Here is a 14,506-nt window from a genome sequence, read left to right as displayed (position 1 = left end):
CCAGAGCTTCCAGGGACTAAGCCACTACCTAAAGACTATACATGGACTGACCCTGGACTCTGACCTCATAGGTAGCAATGAATATCCTAGTAAGAGCACCAGTGAAAGGGGAAGCCCTGGGTCCTGCTAAGACTGAACCTCCAGTGAACTAGACTGTTGGGGGGAGGGGGACAATGGGGGGAGGGTGGGGAGGGGAACACCGATAAGAAAGGGGAGGGGGGAGGGGGATGTTTGCCCGGAAACTGGGAAAAGGAATAACACTCGAAATGTATATAAGAAATACTCAAGTTAATAATAAAAAAAAAAAGAGAAAAAAAAAAGCAACATGGAAGGGATTAATGAGTGCTCAGTTGTTAAGCACACTGGCTACTCGTCCAGGAGTCTGATGTTCATTACCAATACCTACATGGAATCTCACAACTATCTGTTACTCAAGTTCTGGGAGATCCAACACTCTGATTAAGCTTTGGCAGGTACTGTACACAGTGGTGTACTGTAGAGAGCTTCGATGTGCTGTGCGTCAAAGATGGCGCTGGTTTCTGCCTTCCACCCTCCCAAGTGCTCCTTGCAGTAAACAAGTCCTTAGTTGGCTATGTCTGCCTGGCCCGCTAGCTTCCACATAGTGGCAGCCTATCTACATGACCCACGTGGCTTGCAAGGACTGGCCAGCGCTAGCTATTTAAGTGTGGTGCAGGGCATTCCCCGGGAAGAGAGACAGTCAGGAGAGTCAGAAGAGAGAGAGTGTCAGAGAGAGAGAGAGAGAAAAAGGAGAGAGAGAGAGTCAGAGAGAGAGTCAGAAAAAAGAAGAGAAAGAGAGAAGAAAAGAGAGAGTCGAAAGAAAGACAGTAAGAAGGGAAAGAGGAGAAAGAGAGAGAGGGGGAGAGAGAGAGAGAGAGAGAGAGAGAGAGAGAGAGAGAGAGAGAGAGAGAGAGAGAGAGTCAGAGGAGAGAGAGTCAGAAGAGATAGAGGTCAGAAGATTTTATCAAGGTTCCTGAGTAAAACTGCTTGAAGAAGATCTCCTGTGGTCCTGTCTTCCTTGCTGGTCGAGGTTGGGCACGGAAGTGTACAAATAGACAAGCAGACAAAAACACCCAAACAATTATGAAAATAAAAATAATCATTTTATTAAGTGGAAGGTTAAAACTTAACAGGTAAGGATGATTTTTGTGTAGTTGGGTGGTTGGAAGGAAAATTATAAAGAGTAATATTTATAATCAATATTATTTTACAGATAACATATTGTATCTATGACAATGCCAACCAACCAAACCTTCCAGGGACTAAACCACTACCGAAAGACTATACATGGACTGACCCAGGGATCCAACTGCATAGGTAGCAGACAATAGCCTTGTTGGGGCACCAGGGGAAGGGGAAGCCTTGGTCCTGTCAAGGTTCGACCCCCAGTGAAGGGGAATATGGAAGGGTAGTAAGGGGGATGTATGGGGGGAATACCCATATGGGGGAGGGCGAAGGGGGGTTGAGGGCTTATGGACAGGAAACCAGGAAGGGGAATAACATTTGAAATGTATGTAAAGAAATATATCTAATAAAAAATTAAAAAAAACTCTCCTACATCACTTCTACTGCCAGAGTATCCTCAGTACAGGGTTCTCTGGCTCTTTCATGCCAAATCCATGGAGACCACAGTTATAGTGAGGAATGGTGACTATGTACCGCCAGACTACTTCATGCCTTATTATGTAGTTGAAACAGTAAAAGTTTTTGTTTGGTGACTGTACATGACTAAATTCTCTAGATAATACAAATGTATTTTCAACATCAAAACTGTGTGTGACAGCCAAGTGTGATGCTTCATAGCTGTGGTCCCAGTATTCAGGAGGTAGAGGCAGGAAAATCAACCATATGAATCAGTAGACTACAAAAAGTGAGATTGTGTCTGAGAAAGAGCCAAGATATAAGCTTAGAACGAAAGAAACACCTAGCATGTATAAGGCCCTTAAATTCATTTGTAACTATTTGAGGCCTTCACTGCAACTGTCAAATTTTACAAAGTGTTATATTTTGGTGATATGCTGAGAGCTCATTAAAATGCTAGGACATACTTGGTACTCACAGTACTTTTACTCTTCATGTACATTCTTGAAGTGTTTTGTACGATTCCCCAACATCTCTTCTGCATGTTCTGCTGTTGGCACCCCGTTTATCTGTAACTAACAGACCTATATTATGTAAGTGTATATTTTATAAAACGATAGGATAAATGAGTATTTTAGCTCTGTGATTGAAGTTGAGGCCAATAACCTTGTACTATATAGAAACTTTCCTGTGAAATTATCACTACCTATGGAGGTTGGAAATACTTTGAGTGCAATGAAATCAAGTAAACAAAAGTAGCTAGACTAGTGTGCAGGATGTTCTTTCTGGATCATATGGACTGTTGGGGAAAAGCTGGCTGTGTGGAAAGATTGGATGTAGCATAGGCTAGATATGTGGGTTGGTTGTTAAGTAGGGAGAGTCCTGGCAGAAGCCTAAAGATAATTTGTGGCACAATCAGACAGTAACAGAGGTTAGACTAGGCCAGAGCACTGTATTTAGAGATCTACGCTAGATATGGTTGGTTGGGCATTAGGTGATGATGGGGAGGTCAAAGAGATGCTAAAGGCTAGACTTTGGAGAAGAAGTGGGAAATCTGGCTGTGTAGAGAGGTTGCATGCAGCACAGAAGGGGCCTTGAGGTGCTGTCAAGTCATGAATGATTTTATATGTTCTGGAATTCAGTGTTTTATGAGAATTTTTGCTTCAAAGTTTATCAGAAAGGTTAGCTTATACTTTTCTTGTTGTAGCATGGTTATCAGTACAATCCTGGTTTATAAGGCATTTTTTATAGTTTATTAATTGTTTTGAGGAATATTCATGTTAGCTCTTTAACGTTCTGGTAAAATGTAGTAGCAAAACTACATCTACTCCTGGAGTGTTTGTTTCTTTTGGAGTTTTTTTAAATTTCTTTTTCCATTTAACAGGTTTTTAAAATGTGTTTAAACTGTTTATATGCTCTGCATTTCATGTTGATAGTTCTTATGTTTCTATAAATATACCCATCCCTTTATATTTTTCCAGCTCACTGAACCACATGTATTGAATATATTCCCTGATGTTCGTCTAAGTTTCCTAGGTATCTGTTATAATGTCTCATTTTTCTTATAATTTTTTGCCTGTTTTCATCAATGTGTAAACACGAATTCTCTTTCTTGCCATTTGGCTAGGGGATTGCTAATGTTATTTATCTTTTCAAAGAACTAATCTGATTAGTATATTTTATTTCCATTTCATTATTTTCTAACATCGGTTTTTTTCCCTATCATTTGATTTGTTTAGGTTTTCCATGGTTTCCAAGGTACTTTATTACATCAAGAAAGAAAAAGACCTGAGAGCATTTATCTATTACCATCACAATTCACAGCAGGATGTAATATAAGGAAAGGAGTAAGGCATTTATGCCTTCTGGATTATGTCATCGCAATTTGGATGCTAATTGGTGTCTTACTATACAGGCACGCGCGCGCGCGCGCGCACACACACACACACACACTCTTATAGCTGTAATTCACATAAGTTTCTAAACCTATCACAGAAATTGAAGTGATTCCTTGTGTGTGGAATTTCTAGGTATTTTAGGTGTGATGATACCTCTCATTGTGTCACTTCACACATAAATGAGGTTGGCTGTAGTTATGATACCATCATTTGCCGCACTGGTAACTTTCAAGGCTGCTTCTTAAGTTATATATCAAAGTTCAATGTTCCTCTCCCAACCCTTTTGCATCTTCCAGGAGATGTAAACACTTGGACACTGGAATGCCATCTCTGTTCTATTGGAGGGGACAGTTACTCTAGTATCTGGGTATCCCCAAACAGGTAATGTTTGCTGTGCTATGTACATATGAGTATGATGCTTCATCTCTTCAATACTTTATTATACATTCTCATATGTTGAGACACAATAATAACTCAGAAGGACCTACTAATATTTTTTATTGAGCAAAGGATGAGCAATAGACTCCACAGTGGTACATGTGAAAATCAAGTAGAAGAAAGGAAAAAGGGAATCACCACTTAGGTGTGCAGAGCCTATTTCTACTTTTCTCTTGGTACTAGAACTTTGACGATTCATTCTTCAGGGCTATGCTCTCTGTCTAAGTAAAGGAAAACTTAAGGAGATGATTGAGTAAGAGTAAGGGGTATTCAACAGAAGTGTAGCCTGACATAGATCCTCAGACATTGTAACATTTGAAGTTTGTCAGGGATATCTTGTTCAGCCAAGGTTCAACATTGATCTGGAAATTACAGACGGCCCTCTACAAAAGAAGAGAGTGAGAGAGGTATAGTTAGTGTAGGTTAAAGCTCAAAGGAAAGATACTCAGCCTGAGATATTAGAGTGAAGTGGGAGTGATATAATGGAGGCCACTCATTGCCCCATATAAACTCTGCTAAGTTCCAAGATGCTCAGACAGACTCTACAGCATCCATTCATTCTTTTTCTCATTACTGCCAGTCCTTTAGATGGCACATGTCTTTCACTTTAATTTCTCATGAGATTCTGCATCAACCTTTTCTATCACAGCTTTCAAAGGAAAAGCTTGCAAATGAGGCACAAAATCCCTAGGTGTTGGTCTAGGAAATAAGGCTCAGTGTCTCTGAGTTCTTCCCTCTCCAGAACCTGGGCCAGAACTAAGGCGGACATAGGTAGAAGAATCAAGTGTATGAAAAACACTTCTGAAAATGGCAGGATGTAGCAAGCAGTGACAAGCAGAATGTAGTTGCTCCCAAAACCAAATTACTTAAAGAACCAGTTATTGCTAGAGAGGCTAGAAGCATAAGGGGAAGCATTGGACTATTTCACCTAGAGAGCCATAATTCCTTCACCTTCATCTGGGAAGAGGGTTCCGGGATTGAGGGAAGTTTCTTCTATTAAGGAACTACCTATGTAGCTGACTCTATCATTTCAGCAGGAGACATTCCAAAACCAGGTAGTATTACAATTACCAGGGTACACTCATTGACTAATTGGGATTTATAATATGGCCAAACATATTCACCTCTGTACCACCCTGTGTCAGTATGGGAGTGTATTAACTTACATATTATACATGTGCACCTACTCATGACTTATACCACTGACACATGCAGGTACATGCACACTTGTACACAAACATCTTTGCTCACATACATAACAGCATATAAACCCTCCCAGATGTATGTGCACATATAAACCAACATGTTTGCATGCACCCCTGCCTTCATGCTAACTCCATGTCTTGTATGTTTTGGTCCATTTGTGTACCTTCTGTTGATCTGGCTGTTCATTGAAGGGACAATCAGCCAAATCAGACTGGGCTTTGGTACACATGGTTTGGCCTAGCTCAATTTTCAAGTAAAAGTTCTTCCCAGACACAACCTATAGTGAAAAAAGAATAGGATTACAAACATCTCTCTAGTCAAATTCCTATGCATGCAACCAGTTTACATTACATAGATAACATGTTCATAGTAGCATACAAGTTGACAGAACTATTATTCAGAGAACACACAAGCTATCTTTTTTTTTCTTTTTTTTAGCTGAGGACCGAACCCAGGGCCTTGCACTTGCTAGGCAAGTGCTCTACCACTGAGCTAAATCCCCAACCTGCTATCTTTCAATAGAGTATCTGTAGGCCTGGAATTCAAATCATTTCCTTCTGGGAAACTCAGAGAGAGTGACATATGCTTCTAAGGGAGAAGAGAAACAGGATATGGAAGACAGAAGCCAGACATTGATAGTGGTTTCAGTGGGCTCAAGAAGTGAAGTCAGAGTTCTAGAAAGACATCCAGGTGTGATACCCACTTCCCAGGATTGCACAAGAGTAATCTCTAGGTTGCACATGAGACTACCTTCACACAGCTGATTGTGACTTCAGACATGGTGACAGTGGTTTATTCTAGGAAGGCTTCAGGCTGACAACTCACCTTCAGCTATAACTTCACCCATGCAACCCATAGAATGTTTATTCCCTCAATTTACAAGTAGTTACCAAGATTCTTTTCTTTACTTGTCAGGATAATGGAGGATATTTTCTGCATGAAGATATTTTAGGCTAAAAAGGAAGACGGCCATAACTACGTCTCATCTTCGTGCAGTTGTCTATGACAATATTTTTCAAGTGTCTAAAACAATTACACACCTTATATTTGTTTGTATTTAGAGATGTTTAACCCTTTTCCCATACCAGGCATCCTAGATTAAACTTGTGAGGAATGTAGATGATCAAGGGGTGAAGTTCTTAGAAACAGGACTCTAGTTATTGCCTGGAAGAACCAAGAGGAAATTTGTTGATGCTTCTGTTCCTGAATTTCCCTCCTATAAAAATTAGACCACATACAATGTGACCTATAGCTCCTACAATTTCCTACAAATTGGCATGACATACAACATGGTTCAGCACGAACCATTATACCTGGGTAGGATATAATATGTTCAAATATGTAATATTTGCAGATTGCTGCAGCAGAATAAGTAGGACTGATATCCAGTCATAATTTTCAAAAAGGAGTTGTAATGATATATATATATATACATATATATATATATATATATATATATATATATATATATATATAGAGAGAGAGAGAGAGAGAGAGAGAGACTATGTTGTGGTTGTGTTGCTATGGGCTGATTGAAATTGAACATAATCTTTACCATACAATCCTAGTTTTCTTTTCAAGCTGACCTGGGAAGTGGGTTTTGAAGCTGGTTCTGACCTCTCTCGTCTTTGTAACTTCTCTATTTGGTGAAGGCTTTCTCTATGCTTTAGAGGAAGAATCCATGAATGTCCTCTCTATGTAGTGGTGGGGTCAATATCTAGGCTTTGGCCATGATATTTTCATCTCAGGATAATGGCACCATCTCCAAGGTTTTTCCTCAGAATACCGAGGGCCACCAAGTGAAAGTAAGTAAGTAAGTCTTATGACAGTTTGAAAGATTAGTGGATCTAGGAAGGTACTTGCCTGGCCACTAGTGTGAACTCTGAGGAAACATTAGAGCAAAAAGACAATTGTTCTAATCAGTTGACAGAATCATGTTCACTTACAGATAGTGATTCCTCAGAAACTTGTCCCCATAGGATTATTCTGTTGAGAATTATAAAGCACCTGAGCAAGATAAAATGGCTACAGTGCCACTTGGCAATATCATTATACACAGAAGATATAGCTGAACAAGCCACAGATGGATCTTTACATAATGTCAAAGTCAGGAATGCTGAGTAGAGTCTGTTAAAGGGAAAAATACTGAGCAAACTGGACAAGGATGTCAGCCAAAGCATGAAATATCCATCATCACACATCAACAAATTGAATGAGTCTACAAATTAGGTAACAGCATGTATGTTGATACATGAATTTTAGATGGAATCTTGCACATATACAGAATTTCTTTACTTCAAGAACTGCTCACTAAAGAAAGTATTCAGTTTGGGTGCATTAGAAAACTAATGCACATAATCACCCACTGCAACACACATACACTTGAGAGACAAAGAATGGACCAGGGATGGCTGAATATAAATAACATGTAGGTGACAGAGCTATGTGGAGTAGCACACACCAACTTGTAACTCATGCTTTCTTCTGAGCTTCATAGGTCTCTCTCTCTCTCTCTCTCTCTCTCTCTCTCTCTCTCTCTCTCTCTCTCTCCCTCCCTCCCTCCCTCCCTCCCTCCCTCCCTCCCTCCCTCCCTTCTTCCCTCTCTCCCTCTCAGGGCAAACATGCATGCATATAAATAAGTTTAAATATTTAAAGGTCATTCAATGAGAGTTATCTGTGGGGACTATTTTTTTTTTGTGTTGTCTGCAATGAGGACATTCATCCCTTGGTCACACACAGGTTAAAGTAACATAGGGGAACAAGAGAGTATTGGGCAACAGCAGAGAAACCTCTAAAATAAAAAGCCATCTAACTATCCCTTGCTATGCACCCACCTGCTGGCTGGCGCTCATCACTCGTATTGGCCTGCTAAGGTACAGGTCATTGTTCATATCATTGTAGGTTTTAACAGCAAAGTTGATCACTTTCTGCACCTCCTTATCATTCGGGTCAGCGGGCTCTACTCCACCCACTGCCACCTGCTTGCCTTTAGCATTAGTACTGGCTGCAGGGTTCACAGTCAGGGCCAGTGTGAGTGCCAGAGCAGCCAACAGGGGTAGCGAGGGGCTCAGCAAACTTGCCATGGTTGGAGCTTTAGAGGAGCAGAGAAGAAATGATCTAGATTGAGCCTGGTCAGTTGCATGACTTTTTAACCTGAAGAGTCAAGCTGCCCAGGTCCTCCTCCACCCCACTTTTCCCCACCCCTAGTTCCTCCTTGTTCTATACTGTCTTATTCATCTGATTCACCCTTTCTTCTACATCTGGGCTCTCTTTTCGTAAGTCCTAGCCCCCTCTTTTTGTCTCATCTCCTTTCCATTAGCACTTAGTTCTTCTCCTTCCATTTTCTCCCCATGGATCTTGCTGCTAAGTGCTCCTTCACTCATGTCACCTTGGTCTCTAAAAAAAATCCTTCTGGTTCTGAAAAGCATGTAGTCTTGAGCTTAAGCTTTATTAAAGAGATAACGATAAAATACAGGTTGGTTCCTCGAGATCTTTGCAGGTCAAGTGTATCCATTATGTCAAGAACTGGAAACCCACAGTTCAAGGATGTTATTTCAGAGTTTCCAGAAACAATCAGCCCTTTCCTGGGGTAACTTCTTTGCCAAATATACTGAATTAACCTTTATTTGAAAAAAGGGCAAAGATGTTCTTTACAGGATTCACTGGTATCCACCAGGACAGTCAATAAATGAATTTCCTAGAGTTTCTTCCTGTGCTCGAGCCTCTAGAGCATGGAAATAGATTTAGTGACTGAGTCCTAGACATTACAGCATGCAGCCTAGTATAGAAATGCTATGAACCTATGTAGAGTTTAAAAATTTCTAGTAGACACATTAAAATATATGAAGTAGATGAAACTTTTTCAATATATTTTTATAACAGCATATTAAATGTTATTTTACCATGTAGATACAATTCTTAACAAATAGCTTATGTTCCTTGGTGACTTGTGTGCTAAATCTTGGAAGTCTGTGTTTGTACTGTTACGACAGATAGTCCTTCAATCCAGACCTATTTCTAGCACCTCATGTCTAAGCCCTGAAAATCATGATATAGTAAAATCAAGTATTAGGCTCTGTTCTGGGGACAATGGAATAAGTTTAGGGAAGTATACGTGCTCTTCTTGCTGGAAATAACAGGGAAGGATGGTGAAAGGGAGATGGATACTACTGTATACTCATGGAAGGTGGCTTTTAAGATTCTAAAACACAGAGGTTCTGTCTAGGCCATTAAACCACAACCCCAGGCAGAGAGAATGACCCTGATACATAACAGGTCTTGCCTCTTTTAGAAACACAGCACAGGAGAGCAGGGAAGGAGGCTTGTAGGGTATCTCACCCTGGCAGGTGTGAGGACCCAGGATCAAGCTGAGGAGAAGAAAAGTAGATGAAGACGAATACCAGAGCATGGTCTGTTCCTGCTGCTCTGCTCAGGGAGACCCACTGTGGCCCTGGCATTGTTCTTTCTGTTAAGAACACTTACCTATTTTTACTGAACTCAGCATGAATGAGATATGTTTATCATAAGATGAATGCTCTATTTTACGTATGTAGAGGTATCTTAGTGAATGTATATACCTGTGTCACCCCTCCAACAAGACTAGATAATGTGCTCAGAAAACTTTCTGGTGCCCCTGATCTCACCTAGACCCTATCTGTGCCTGATTCTTTGATAGTACTCCTGCCTTAGTGTTTTGCTTTGTTTTTTGTTTGTTTGTTTTTTTTTCTTAATCAAATGTCAGTGTGATTATTTTGCCATGAACCACAAGACTTGGTCCTGGAAACATGCTAAGGACAGCAAGGTAATGAAGGAAGAACAGACACACAGACACCTGTAGAGTGAAGCAGGAATCATGGAATTCTGTAAGCACTACCCTGCAACCGAGAACCTTGGTGTATTTGTTAGGTATGGCACAGGGTTCGGTGATGGGTAGTCTCAGTTGGAGATCTCTGTAGAAAAACATCCCAGTCTATAAACATCCTGTAGGAGGAAGCTTTAGTTTCCAGTCTTTGGACACAGACCAATTTTCATAAACAATCATACTTGCACTCCAAAGAAAAGCTTTGCCATTTCTCCAAAGCCTGGGGCATATTGATATTGGCACTGCAGATGTTTTCATGGGTCTAACACTTAGGAAGTCTTCCACATGGCTGTGTTCATATCAAAATACACCTTTTCTCAGAGTTTTGTTCTCTTGGGGTTTCACCTGCTCCATACACTTTTTTCTTCATATGTATGAAATTGCTCTGCTCTGTATTTTGTGGGACTGTCCAGCCTCGTCTTAGGACAATGAAGGGAAGGGTTCACATATGGCCCAATGAGTGGGATGGGCAGGGGATATTCTAAATAGATATTTGGTTTCATTTATTCTCTTTATCTCTACCATTAGTAAAGAAAAATGATTCTGTGCCAAATAACCTTAAATGGAATATATCCGACTTTGTTAGAAACACCAGGTGGCTCCTATTTGATTAAGTGTCATCAAGGTCAGGTTTAAGAGTGGAGGGAATGAGCTGACTTCAGCTCTGCTCTGGACTGGAGGCTGGTAATAAGTGAGGTCACTCCATGAAGAATAAAACAGGAGGTTTTTAACAGCTCTGTACATAAAGATGTAGGGGAAGCAACAGGTACTGATATAGATGCTATATAAATGATATAGAATATATAGATGGAACAATCAATGAAGATTGCTGTTAGAAACAACAAGTGCTCAATGTGGATGAGACAGCCTTATATCAGAGGGAAACTTCCTAGGACTTGTACAACTTGTAAGGAAAAGTCAACACTTACTTGAAAGCTCCAAATGACAGATTTACTTTATTAGGAATCAATGTACTTAGTGACTATAAGTGGTAGCCACTTGTACTTTATGGTTTAGAAACCCTAGATCTTTAAGCGTTACAGTAAAGCATCATCAAAGTCTGGAAGACAGCACACTTATTTACAATATTGTTTCCTGTATAGTTGAAGCCCATATTGAGACCTACTGCTTCAAAATATTCATTACAAAATATTACTGCTCAGCAACAGTGCATTTTCTCACCCAAAAGCTCTGACAGAGGTGAAATAGAAGATTACTGAAGTTTCTAAGTCACTGATCACATTTATACTGTTGTGGATCCACTAAAATTCAACACAAATCCAATATAACTCCAACATCAGATCAATGTAAATGACAAAAATCTACTGTAATGAAGCTGCTGCTGCTTGATCAGGACCTCAGCACAGACTACGTGGTTGAACTATGACCCTGAAGTGACATAGTACAGTATACTTAAAGGGTGGAACCATAAAGCAACAGTGAACAGGGTAGGTTATGAAACTGTCTAACCATATTTTGACATAAGAGTTTAAATAAGGGAATTTCCATCAATCAGGATAGGATTAGGTTCCTGGGCCTGAGAACATGACACTGTCAGCAAGACGGAGAAGTTGTCCTTGGTATGTCTAGACTCAGAAAACTGTTTCTCTACAACCTGTCCCTTTGATATTTGGGTGCAGACAACTGTTTGTTTTATTTTCTTTGTTGTTGTTTTGTTTTTGTTTTTGTTTTTTATACAACAGAAGTTTTTCTGCTATTGGAAAAATTCCCAGTTCCCCTAGGGCCTGGGTCCTTGAATTTTATTTCTCTCTATGATTAGAGCCTGGAAACTAACTGATAGTACTTGGAATAAGTTTCTTTTTCTTTTTCTACAGCCCATACATCAGAGTTTTTTAGACTTGCAAGCCCTATGATTTAAGTGTTCTGTTTGTAAGGGGATAGTACAACAATCAACAATGATTCTTGGCCAAAAACACCAGAGATTTATGAGAAGTGTCAAAATATCAACATTAACAAGAGTTTTCCAAAAGCTGACCCCAGCCTTCATGGATGCCGTGGACAGGTCCATCTCTTCAGTTGAAGAAGCCATTGCAGAAGTTGAAGAAATAAGATACCTAGAATGATCAGGGAAGCCAAAGGAGAGTAATCTGTGTCTTCATGTGGGTAGCATAGGGAGGGCATGATGTTGGTGCATGACTTGAAAACATGTACTTGTTTTCTCAGTGGACATGGTGGTCATGGTACTTTCCCTTTGGAGACATGATCATGTTCGGGTATATTTCAGCTTCAGTGGCATTGCACATGGAACATGCTTTCATACCTTGTGGACATGTTTTTCTCTTGTAAAATTGTACAGTGACAAAGATGCAACCAGGATCTACAGGCTCCTTGGAAAAAGACAAGCATATGTAGTTAGGATGAGATACTGTAAAATATCAGGGAATATACTGTTCATTAGTAATTACATTAATGCCTAGATTATTATCCATATGTAGTAGAAGAAAATCATCCCTGATCACATACTGTGTATTTTTAAAATAGGGTATTTTAACCTTATACTTTAATATTAATACTTTCTTAACTCTTACTTCTTGTAACTATTTCAGTATTAGCCCCAAACCCCTCTCCTTAACATTGAGTGCATTTCAATTGTCCTTTATGTTGAAAGCCCATGGTCATTACTTAGGCTTTTTTGTTCTTGATATTGAATGGTAAATTCATCTACCTAGATGCATTAATACTCAAGTCAAAATTGATTTCAAACCAATGATCTCCATAATATAATATTTGGTGAAAGGAATTTATGTTTTAGTTTATTGAGAATTAGCTATAAAAGAAGTATCTCTAAGTGAGGAAAAGGTTTTTGCTATCTAGTTTTCTTAACAGTTTTTCTCAATCAATTGGGGCATTTCTTTAGCATTGCTAAATTTTGAAATATTTAATTTGGGTTTAAGAGATGGTTCAGAGGTTTTTCAAAGGGCCGAAGCTCCTGACAACCACATGGATGCCCCAAAGTCTAGTACTATAACTATAGCTCTAGTTATAAAAGTATAACAAAAGTACTAGTAAAAAAAAACTAACTCTAGTACTAAAACTATAACTCAAGTACTGGGTGATTAAACTCCGTCTTTTAGCCTCCTAAGGCACCAAGTATACACATAGTAGAAAAACATACATGCTGGAAAATCATCCATCACATAAAATAAAACTTTAAGAATATATTTTGTTTAAAAATAAAAAACAAACCTGTTTAAATATTTTGTGGACCTATTTCTAGAAAATTTTGGTAATTATTCTTTGCTAATTATTCTTATGACAGATAAGTGGATTCATTATGCAGTATCCACTCAAACTTAGTTTTCAACTGAAGGTAAGGTAAAGTTCTCTGAAGGAATATTAACAGTTTATATACTTCCTTAAATTTGGCTTCATGAATTGAAACAGGAGCTACAGATTCATTATACCTATAGCAAGATAGCAGCATATAAAATTGTATCAAATATCATGACTAGCTACACAAATTTTATAAAACAAAAGATCAATCAATGGAACAACTTTCATGAATTTCTTATCCTAAGAAAATAACACAGTGACGCCTATTCTTAAGCAGCCACTCCTGTGATGAGTCAGAAGTAGCAACATCCGGGCACCCTCTATAGCTGAAGAGTTACCACCCTGTAGGAAGATGATTGTTTGTATTATTTTTAGCAATAAAATGCTTTTTTAACCAAGAAGTTCACATTGTTTTTAGGATGAAGCACAAATAAGAGGCTGTACTGGCTGATTTTTTGTGTTAACCTGATGAAAGCTAGAGTCATCAGAGAGGAAAGGGCGGCAGTTGAGGAAACACCTTCATAAGATCCATCTGTAAGCTATTTTCTCAATTAGAAATCAAGGGGGGTGTGTTAGACCATTGTTGGTGGTCCCATCATAGGGCTTGTAGTCCTAGGTTCTTTAACAAATAAGATTGAGCAAGTATGAAGTAAAACAGAAAGCAGTATTCTATACATGGCCTCTGCACCAGTTCCTGCTTGAAAGTCCTGCCCTGCTTGTTCCTTGAGTTCTTGTCCTAACTTCCTTCAATGATGAATAGAAGTGTAAAGACTGTTTCTGCTTAAACTTGCTTTTTAGTCACATCAGTAGTAATCCTAATCACAGACTTCATTACATTGTAAATATAACTTAATATATACCAGGAAACTACAAGTTCTTGTGATATTATGTATTATTATATTCACTTTTGTTAATATTACTAAGCTTTGCCTATAATTATGAATCATTATAAAAGAAGTAATTGGCTCTTGGAGACATCTGCAAAATTTTTGTATATACACCCACACATAGCCTTTATTTACAAATAAAATTTGATAAAGAATGTTTGTCTAAAGCAAGCAAAAATAATTTTAAATTTTTATTACTTTTTTGTAAAATATATTTTTATCATATTTTTCCCCTTCATGAACTTTTCTCAGATTCCTCCACGGTCCTAGAAGTCATTCTTCCTACTCTCAAAGGAGAAAGAAAATCATCAATATCACCCAGC

General features: G+C 38.9%; 1 protein-coding gene across 1 annotated transcript; it reads right to left on the bottom strand.

Moving 5' to 3' along the window:
• Positions 1–3,978: 3,978 nt before the first annotated feature.
• Positions 3,979–8,533, bottom strand: Cst5 (cystatin D). Its single transcript, NM_001108961.1, has 4 exons — positions 8,503–8,533; positions 7,976–8,232; positions 5,305–5,418; positions 3,979–4,318 (listed from the first exon to the last, which is right to left on the bottom strand). The coding sequence occupies exons 1-4, from the start codon at positions 8,522–8,524 to the stop codon at positions 4,235–4,237; spliced, it is 477 nt and encodes a 158-aa protein (NP_001102431.1). The 5' UTR covers positions 8,525–8,533; the 3' UTR covers positions 3,979–4,234.
• Between the last annotated feature and the right edge of the window lie 5,973 nt (positions 8,534–14,506).

Source organism: Rattus norvegicus, chromosome 3 (genome assembly GCF_036323735.1).
Source record: "Rattus norvegicus strain BN/NHsdMcwi chromosome 3, GRCr8, whole genome shotgun sequence".
Taxonomy (NCBI): Eukaryota; Metazoa; Chordata; class Mammalia; order Rodentia; family Muridae; genus Rattus; species Rattus norvegicus.
This window is presented reverse-complemented; position numbering and strand designations above follow the sequence as displayed.